This window comes from Ips typographus, linkage group LG5, assembly GCF_016097725.1.
Source record: "Ips typographus isolate SLU linkage group LG5, UJ_Ityp_2.0, whole genome shotgun sequence".
NCBI lineage: Eukaryota > Metazoa > Arthropoda > Insecta > Coleoptera > Curculionidae > Ips > Ips typographus.
The window spans coordinates 11,148,310-11,155,293 of NC_138426.1; the positions used below are offsets into that span (position 1 = coordinate 11,148,310).

General features: G+C 35.1%; 2 protein-coding genes across 5 annotated transcripts; both read left to right on the top strand.

Moving 5' to 3' along the window:
- Positions 1-122: 122 nt before the first annotated feature.
- Orc4 (origin recognition complex subunit 4) lies at positions 123-2,654 on the top strand. 3 transcript variants are annotated; one of them, XM_081979994.1, is made up of 6 exons: positions 123-431; positions 486-696; positions 747-989; positions 1,845-2,032; positions 2,086-2,367; positions 2,417-2,654. In XM_081979994.1, exons 1-6 carry the CDS (start codon positions 243-245, stop codon positions 2,579-2,581), a joined length of 1,278 nt encoding a protein of 425 aa, XP_081836120.1. In that variant the 5' UTR covers positions 123-242; the 3' UTR covers positions 2,582-2,654. The 3 variants fall into 3 exon arrangements, with proteins under 3 accessions (XP_081836120.1, XP_081836121.1, XP_081836119.1); XM_081979993.1 differs by having other exon boundaries at positions 125-431; positions 2,080-2,367; XM_081979995.1 differs by lacking the exon at positions 747-989 and having other exon boundaries at positions 124-431; positions 2,080-2,367.
- A 218-nt stretch (positions 2,655-2,872) lies between these two features.
- On the top strand, positions 2,873-3,987 carry Dph5 (diphthine methyl ester synthase). 2 transcript variants are annotated; one of them, XM_081980014.1, is made up of 4 exons: positions 2,873-3,121; positions 3,173-3,523; positions 3,579-3,713; positions 3,764-3,987. In XM_081980014.1, exons 1-4 carry the CDS (start codon positions 2,983-2,985, stop codon positions 3,958-3,960), a joined length of 822 nt encoding a protein of 273 aa, XP_081836140.1. In that variant the 5' UTR covers positions 2,873-2,982; the 3' UTR covers positions 3,961-3,987. The 2 variants fall into 2 exon arrangements, with proteins under 2 accessions (XP_081836140.1, XP_081836141.1); XM_081980015.1 differs by having other exon boundaries at positions 2,877-3,121; positions 3,773-3,987.
- Positions 3,988-6,984: the final 2,997 nt, after the last annotated feature.

The following is a 6,984-nucleotide window of genomic DNA, read 5'->3' on the forward strand; positions in this document are numbered from 1 at the left end:
ATTAGAAAATAATCTTTTATTCCCTTCTTGCAGAAGAAATAATTGCATGGCCTTTCACACGACTTTGTTTACGTGACTGCGTCAAGACACGCACCATATTGGCAACACTGCTGCTGAAGACTTTTTCAGTAAAAGCGGGAAATCAGTTAACCATCATAACCTCAAAAACAAAAATGTTATCTTGTATTTTATACTAAAGTGGTGAAAAAAAGTACGAAACAAACAGCGAGCAACACTTAAAAATGCCCACCGAACCTGTGGTTGTCAACAACATTCGTAAATACTTGAAAGAAAAGATTTTGTACAATAAAACCTACTCGGGTCACCAAAATGAAGAAACTGAACTACTGGAACTTCTGCAACGTACTGTTACCAGTGGAGAGTCGAATTCGGTACTACTTATAGGACCTAAAGGGATAGGAAAAACCACTGTAAGCAGTCCTTCTAGCTTCAAGTGTTATAATAACCATAATAGTGTATTTCAGCTGGTTTGTAGTGTATTGAAACAATTGGAGTCCCAGAAAAGCTTCCACCAAGACTGTTTAGTGGTTAAACTACACGGCTTAGTACACACAAATGATAGGCTGGCATTGAAAGACATTACTACACAAATGCACTTGGATAATGTGGTTGACGGTAAAGTGTTTGGAAGTTTTGCAGAAAATTTGGCTTTTTTGCTAGCCTGCCTCAAGACAGGTAAGAATCCCCCTTTTTACTCTATGAAGGTGTCTAACGTGAAACTTTAGGGGAGAGAGAGATTTCAAAGAGTGTAATTTTTGTGTTGGAAGAGTTTGATTTGTTTTGCACTCATCACAACCAAACATTGCTCTATAATTTGTTTGATGTGTCGCAAAGCGCCCAAGCTCCAATTTGCGTTGTGGGGGTTACTTGTCGTATTGATGTGGTGCAACTGTTGGAAAAACGGGTCAAATCCAGATTCTCACACAGGCAAATGTTTCTTCATCCTGATTCTACAAAAACTTATTTAGGTGACATATTTGTTTGCTTCAAACAGTTATAAGAAATTCAAAATTATCAGTACAAAGTGAGTATGAGAGAGAGAACTACTAGTGGGGGGCCATGTGACTGACACTGTTGACACATTGTAAATGTTGTTTTTTTAAGGATAATTTTGAATTTTCAAACTAGAGACTGTTTATGATCTTTTTGGATCTACTCTATCTATAAATATAATTAAATGGCACATTTTTCATAGTTAATTATTCAAAAAGACACTAAACAACAACGGTTGACCGATTTTAGTTCAATTGGCTCTGCAATCTTAACTTGAAACGCCAATAAAACTACAAAACATTTAAAAGCAATACAATTAGTGTAAATGATATTAATTTGCAATTTATAGTTTTATGAGTTGCTTTTTTGCAATTGTGACGTGTAACTGTCTTTTGTGGAATATTTCAAACCTTTCACAATGGTGGTAACTGTCAAATAAAAGTCCATGAAGGTATCAAACTATAAAATATTGCTTAAAGGCAATACAATCAGTACAAATCATATTTAATGCTTGTTTATAGGTCTATGAATACAATTTTGACAGTTCTGACATACAAATTATGTTTCGAACTGAAATTAATCTGTTACAAACGTATTCTGGCAAAATCGGATCCATAGATCTACTGAATGACTGAATGACTTGAAAAACGTTTAAATTAGTGTCAAAAAAAAAAAAAAAAAAAAAAAAAAATTAGAGTCAAACTACGTCATATGTACAATTTTGACAGATAACGCGTCCATTTTGGACATATTTAAATCTGTCATCATAGAGTAAATTCAAAAACCTCGTGAACAGACTATTGCTGGAGGTTTCTATAAAACTATTGCAGACAATGTTTTGGAACGTATCACGTGGTATTTGCAACTACCCGAACAGCGCCCTGCGGGAATAACCGACTCAGACCGAACAGAATGGAATTCCAGAGTGGAAGAATTAATCAAAAATCCAAATTTTGTGACTGTAATTGAGCGCCTGACTGACTTAACATTAAACGAACGCACCCTAAAAAACATTCTGGTGCGTTCAACGTTGCCTACTTTCTGGACAACTAACCTCAAATACAGTTCAAGGTCGTCTGCGCCCTGTCAAACTCCCACCCAAGTTTGACAGTGCACCAGTTTGAAATGGAATTGAACGCGTTCGAAAATGACGATCTGACCGCAGTGTTGCAAGACTTGAGCGCTTTGGAAATTAGTCTCATAGTGGCCATGAAGCATCATCGCGACATTTTCGACTTGAACAACATGAATTTCGAAATGATTTATACCAGATACGTGAAGTTTGTCAACAAGCATCTGTCCAGTCAGAATGTCCAGCGTCCGGTTGTAATGAAAGCTTTTGAGCACATTGAGGTGAGTTTGTTTACTGTTTTGTTGCGGTAATTATGGGCAGTTTTTACAGAAATTGGAACTGATTTCAATGATGAACCACAGACTGGACAATGTGCAGAAGGAATTCCAGTTTTTCAAACTTCTGGTCACCAATCAACAGATCAACAACGCTATAAGCAAAATGTCGTGGTTGCCTACCGCTATAGTACAATGGGCCGCCAGTTCCTTGGTTTAAATTTAAACGTGTACTACACATGACGTCACTGTTTTTTCTACTTTTTTGTTAATAAAAGTTGTTATTATTTTATTATTATTTCATATTTCTATGCAAAAACCACCAAGAAAATAAAATTAAAATTAACGGCTGCATGCAAGGATAGTCATTGACAGTCAGTCAAGTTATTTACAGAAGAATGAATAAAATGTCTTTAATACTCGCTTTCTTTTATTTGTTTATAGATGGTACTCCCCCGCCCTCTTTGTTTTGTTTTTATATGTCTGTTACTGTCATAATTGTGTCAAAGACATTTGACAGTGATTACAAACATAACCTCACAATTCCATTTTAAAAACATTGTTAGTTTTTAATCAAAATAAACTTTTGTTGCAGGTTATTAATAAAAATAAATTATAAGCATGTTTTACATTATAGGCTTAGGTTTAGGCGACTGTAAAGATATTACAGTAAAAGGTTTGGAGATTGTAAAAAAGTGCGATCGAGTGTACCTGGAAGCCTACACATCAATTTTAACTTGTGGTACCGAAGCTCTGGCAAGTACTTTACATACTTTCAGTCAAGAATTTAGTAGAATGTATAAATAGGAAGAATTTTATGGCAGAAAACTGATAGTGGCAGACCGAGACTTGGTTGAACAAGGTGCTGATGATATTCTAAATGGGGCGTCCACTTCTGATGTGGCCTTACTGGTAGTTGGAGATCCTTTTGGGGCAACCACTCACACAGATTTAGTTCTCCGGGCAGAAGAACAGGGAATTCCAGTTAAAGTTGTACATAATGCTTCAATTTTGAATGCTGTGGGTTGCTGTGGTTTACAGTTGTACAGTTTTGGTGAAACTGTGTCCATACCCTACTGGACTGATAGCTGGCAGCCAGACAGTTTTTATGATAAAATTTTAAACAACTACAGGAATAACATGCATACTTTATGTCTTTTGGGTGAGAGAGTGTTGAAAAATTTGTAAAAACTGTTGATTGAAATTTGCAGTTTAAGATATCAAGGTAAAGGAGCCTACTTTGGAAAGTTTGGTGAAAAAGAAGAAGGAATACATGCCACCTAGATTTATGTCGGTTAGTGAAGCTGCCCAACAGTTACTAGATATTCTCAAAAATAAATCAGAAACAACAGGTAACACTCAATCAAAAATTATATAAATGTTAGTGAATTTAATTAAAAAGCATTTTCAGAGGTAACAGAAGAAAGTTTGAGCATAGGTTTAGCCAGAGTAGGAGCAGATTCCCAACAAATTGTGGTGTGCTCTTTAAGAGAAATGGCTGAAGTTGATTTGGGCAAACCATTACACTCACTAATCATTCCTGGACCAATTTTGCATCCTTTAGAGCAAGATTATTTGAAAAAATTCAAAAAGTTATAACCAAATAAATTTGTTTTATTTTTACTATGTTTGTGTTTTATTTTTTTAAGGTACTTTACAAACAACTAGTGGAAATTATAGATAATGGGGCGCGAGAGGTATATTTGTTGTCTAAGGCTGCAAGAAAACTGTTCCAAATTGTGTTTTTAAGGTTGAGCAAACTTTGACATCTGTGACTGCAATCTTCTGGTACACTATTTAATTAGACAGTCACGTGACAACTGTCAAAATTTGGCAGAGAAGGACTTTTTTAGAGTGTTTCAGGACAACCGTATATATATACTGTGATTTCAGTTTCATGCGGCAAAGTTTTTCTGTTTTGAGGTTTCTGGCAGTTGTCATGTGATACTAGAACACTACTTCCTTAGATAATCACGTGACAGCGGTCAAACTAAATGTCCGGAACGTATAAAAAGTACGTCTTGTTTCGAATACTGCAAGTTAACTGTTCATTCAATGGTTATTGTACACTGTGATTTTTACATCTTCATACCCTGATTGGATAAAGTTAGACAGTTTTGACGTTTGTGACGTCACATAAAACTCGAACACCCTATACACAGACAGTCACCTGACAACTGTTAAAATAATGGTCATATGGAATAAAAAATTTTGTGTTCTCTTGAAGACTGCAAGAAAACAGTTTTAAACAGTGATTCTTAGGTGTTTTTGCCCACACTGGAAAATGTTTGACAGTTATTTTAATGTTTATGACAGTTTTGTCACATGTCAGGGAACACTATATTTACTTAGACAGTCACGTGACACTTAAAAGTTTCTTTTCTGGAATGACTCTAAAGCAGTCCAAAACCTTTATTATGCTCTTTAAACTGTCCAAAAACCTTCCAAATACTCCTGGAGTCTAAAAAAACTCAAAAGCTTTCAAAACACTAGAGAAACTGTAAAATGCTTCTTCCAGAAGCAGTCAAAAGCCTTCCAACAGATTTTAGAAGAGTCTAAAAGCTTTCGTATGCTCCTAGAGCAGTTTAAGAGCTTCCAAACATTTCTAGGGCAGTCTAAAAGCTTTCAAATGCCTTTAAAGCAGTCCAGAACTTTCAGTATGCTCTTTAAACTGTCCAAAAACCTTCCAAATGCTCCTGAAGTAGTCTAAAAAAATTGAAAAGCTTTCAAAACACTATAGAAACTTGAAATGCCTCCAAAACAGTGTCTAGAAGCTTCCAAATGCTCCTCAACTAGTCTAGAAGCCTTTAGAAGATTTCAAAACACTCTAGAAGCTTCCTTATGCTTCGAGAACAGCTTAAAAGCTTCCTAAAGGTCTAAAACCATCTAAAAGTTTCCAAATACCTCTAAAGCATTCCAGAACTTTCAATAAACTGTACAAATGTGTCCTGAAAGTAGTCTAAAAAAATTGAAAAGCTTTCAAAACACTATAGAAACTTGAAATGCCTCCAAAACAGTGTCTAGAAGCTTCCAAATGCTCCTCAACTAGTCTAGAAGCCTTCTAAAGATTTCAAAACAGTCTAGATGCTTCCGTATGCTTCTAGAACAGCTTAAAAGCTTCCTAAAGGTCTAAAACCATCGAAAAGTTTCCAAATACCTCTAAAGCATTCCAGAACTTTCAATAAACTGTACAAATGTGTCCTGAAAGTAGTCTAAAAAAATTGAAAAGCTTTCAAAACACTATAGAAACTTGAAATGCCTCCAAAACAGTGTCTAGAAGCTTCCAAATGCTCCTCAACTAGTCTAGAAGCCTTTAGAAGATTTCAAAACACTCTAGAAGCTTCCTTATGCTTCGAGAACAGCTTAAAAGCTTCCTAAAGGTCTAAAACCATCTAAAAGTTTCCAAATACCTCTAAAGCATTCCAGAACTTTCAATAAACTGTACAAATGTGTCCTGAAAGTAGTCTAAAAAAATTGAAAAGCTTTCAAAACACTATAGAAACTTGAAATGCCTCCAAAACAGTGTCTAGAAGCTTCCAAATGCTCCTCAACTAGTCTAGAAGCCTTTAAAAGATTTCAAAACACTCTAGAAGCTTCCTTATGCTTCGAGAACAGCTTAAAAGCTTCCTAAAGGTCTAAAACCATCTAAAAGTTTCCAAATACCTCTAAAGCATTCCAGAACTTTCAATAAACTGTACAAATGCGTCCTGAAAGTAGTCTAAAAAAATTGAAAAGCTTTCAAAACACTATAGAAACTTCAAATGCTTCCAAAACAGTGTCTAGAAGCTTCCAAATGCTCCTCAACTAGTCTAGAAGCTTTCAAAAGATCTAAAAGCTTCCTGTCTGCTTCTAGAGTAGTTTAAAAGCTGCCAAAAATTTCTGGAACCTTCTAAGAGTTTCTCTTCTCTGAAGCAGTCCAGAACCTTCATGTGCTCTATAAACTGTCCAAAATACCTTCCAAATGCCCTTGAAGTAGTCTAGAAATAATTTCAAAAGCCTCTAAAACACTATAAAAACTCCAAAATGCTTCTAAAGCACTCAACAGCCTTCAAAAAGCTTCTAAAGCTTTTAGAACCAGTTTAAAACCTTCCAAATGCTTTTCAACTAAATACTCTAAAATATGAAAGCACTCAAAAGATTTCAAAACACTCTAAATGCTACTCTTCCTTGAATGAAACTTTCTGCAAACGGGTTTTTAAATAAGACTCGTTTTAAATCTTAAGTATAAATGACTATGAGCCTTATGACCAGATTGTTAACACAAGCAAAACTTGAAGTATAAGTTAATATTACTATTATTACTAACAAATTTCAAAAGAAAAATCCAACATTGTCTCCATGCAGTTAGATAGCCACAATAGACCACTGTGGGATATACCGGATCTCTAGTGCAAGAAACATTCATTACTGCATCATATACCAAGAAAACGTATTAAGTGTTTATTTTTTTGCAAAAACAAGGTTATTTATTGAATTTTCCTCTCTTTGCACTCACCGACTTGATTAACCTTTTAATGCAATTAGATTAGTATTTTTTGTTCGGACCTTTTATATAATGGAACAGGAATATTCGAGAAAACACACATAACAGGAAATTTCAATTCCATTCCTCCTCGTTACAGT